The sequence below is a fragment of the Caenorhabditis briggsae genome (genome assembly GCF_000004555.2).
Source record: "Caenorhabditis briggsae complete genome, chrI, whole genome shotgun sequence".
Lineage (NCBI taxonomy): Eukaryota > Metazoa > Nematoda > Chromadorea > Rhabditida > Rhabditidae > Caenorhabditis > Caenorhabditis briggsae.
In genome coordinates this window covers 14,334,007-14,336,415 of record NC_013489.2, presented here as the reverse complement: position 1 = coordinate 14,336,415, position 2,409 = coordinate 14,334,007, and the positions used below count along the sequence as shown (strand labels likewise).

Here is a 2,409-nt window from a genome sequence, read left to right as displayed (position 1 = left end):
AAAGATATCAAAAAGTGGTTAACTAGTAAAATGTTTATCAGGATATCAGCAACATTTTACTATTTAGCCACTTTTCGATACCTTTCACAGAAAATGAGATATATAGGCTCAAAGTGGNCGATCCGGGTGTCGTTCTATTAGAGGTTTTACGGTATGTATTGTCAAAGAAAGTTGGATAAAGACAAGAAAAAAAGAGAAATTAAAAGACGAAGGCACCCGAATCTGACCATATCTGATTTGAGTCGCTACGCAGCGAAATTGCTGCACATCTAACATGGAATAGAGAGGAGGAAATAGAGAAAAAGACACAGAGAACACCTGGAGAGGCATAAGAAGGTGCTGATTCCAAAAACGAAGAGAAGGGATTGTTGTATCATGCCTGAGTCGATGTGCATCAAAATAGCTGCATATCTAACATGGATCAGATGGGAGGGTACAGAGAAAGAGACAAAAGGGGGAAATTGAGAACAAACGAGCTACATAGAGAACATCTGTCCATAGGACATGCAAGAAGAGGAGATATAGGAAAATCAGAAGAGACAAAGGAATATAAAAACAAGGGAAATGAATAATGCAACATAACCAAAAAAGCAAGAAAAAATGAACGGTTGAAGGATGGATATACATCACAGATGATGATTGAGCAGCAAGTGGAGTTTTTGACTTTCCATGGATTCAAATGCTCGATGCGATAGGATTCCGACTAAAACCCTTCTAGTTTATTTGTCCAAATAGTTCAAACAGCTTACACTAGGAACTTGAGTGTTGACGAGGTTGCTAAATCCAATTTCAACCATCCGATTGTTCCATCCTCTTTGGCGACTCGAACGGGGTTGAGGATATTGCTATCTCCGCCCAATCTGAGAACATTAATGAATATATTTCTAAAACTACTTATGAAGAGCTTACGATGCTCTCATCCTGGGGGAATGATGACGCTCAATTGGTGGAATCATTCCGAGAATCGGAGATTTGTTATCAGTCTTCTTGCTCTCGATTTGAAGCCAACAAAGATTCGGAAATGATCCTGACTTTTTCGATTTTCGGAAGAACACATCCATGTCCTGATTGCTCAACAAAGATCCCCATAGTTCAATCCGAACACATGTGCAATCTAATAGTTGGTCAATGGTAAACCAACACGAGTAGTGCAAAAGAATCTCTTCTGGGAACTTGTCCAATTTCAGGCGGAAATTGGACGGAAACTTTTGCAAACAAACAATTTTCTGGGTGATATTCATCTGGTTGAAAAGTGGCATCAACTTGTCAACGTCTGGGACTTCTGAAGTATCCACAATATGGACTTCTTCAACTTCAATGTTTCTTCCGATCAATTCTCTTGCTGCGATTCATCGTTTAACGCCTGATTTCGCACCTCTCAGAACTTCAAAGCTTGTTGTATTTTATATCATTTTGTAGCTGTTTTCTAGTTGTATCCTTTTTCATTTACCCCATTCTGTAATCTTAACTTTTAAGCAAGTTACGCTCTTTCTATTCGCCATTCTCTGTACGCCCCACATTCCAACTGCTACTCGTTTAACGCTTTCTTTCTCACCTCATAAAAACTCAAATCTACCCAAATGTTATACTATTTCATAGAAATTTTTAAAGGAGGCCAGACATGAAAATTTCAAAATTCTAGTTTTCTGATATATAACACAGTACAGTCAGAAAATAACATTGGACACCAAACCATAACTTCCTGTTACTGTACAAGCGAGAACGCGACCGTTCTTTCAAGCGGCGCCAACTCCTCGTTTCATAATCGTTTTAGTGGCAGTAGACGACTAGCCCCCTGTGGTGTAGAGGTGAAAGCGCTTGTCTATCAGTCGCGCGTCGCGGGTTCGATTCCCATCTGTGCGTTTTCGTTTTTTTTTCTGTTTTCATGCGGCGACATCCTAGAATGGCCGAATAACTAGAAAAAGTCGGGAGTAATTGCCAAACAGTGAAGAAATCTAGTGTATAATGAAAAAAATAAATGCTCGTCAAGTAGCGCGCATTGGTCGTAATCGCACGATTTTCCGTCAGAATACATACTCTTGCTCCAAGAAAACTCCGTAGACTTTTGTGTCTGGCCTCCTTTAAGATCTTTCATTTTCAATTTAAACCTATAAAAAATATTAAGTTTCAAGCAAGTTATGCCGTTTTCTATTTCCCATCCTTCCGCTCTCTTCTATGGCCCACATTGCAATTTATAGTTTAACGCCTCCTCTCTCACCTGTCAGAATTTCATACTTTGTTTTATTTTATATCATTTTGTAGCTATTTTCTAGTACTATCGTTTCCAATTCATCTTACTTTAAATTCTTAACTTTTTCGCAAGTTTTGTCCTTTCAAAAGTACTTGTCTTCCTCCCCTTGAATCTTCACATTTTGACCCCTAAAAAGTTTAAAGCCTCCTTTCGTACCC

General features: G+C 38.8%; 1 protein-coding gene across 1 annotated transcript; it reads right to left on the bottom strand.

Annotated features, from left to right (window-relative positions):
- Nucleotides 1-675: 675 nt before the first annotated feature.
- Nucleotides 676-1,241, bottom strand: CBG07993 (the record flags this gene model as incomplete). Its single annotated transcript, XM_002646069.1, has 3 exons — nucleotides 676-703; nucleotides 750-860; nucleotides 910-1,241. 3 exons carry the CDS (start codon nucleotides 1,239-1,241, stop codon nucleotides 676-678), a joined length of 471 nt encoding a protein of 156 aa, XP_002646115.1.
- Between the last annotated feature and the right edge of the window lie 1,168 nt (nucleotides 1,242-2,409).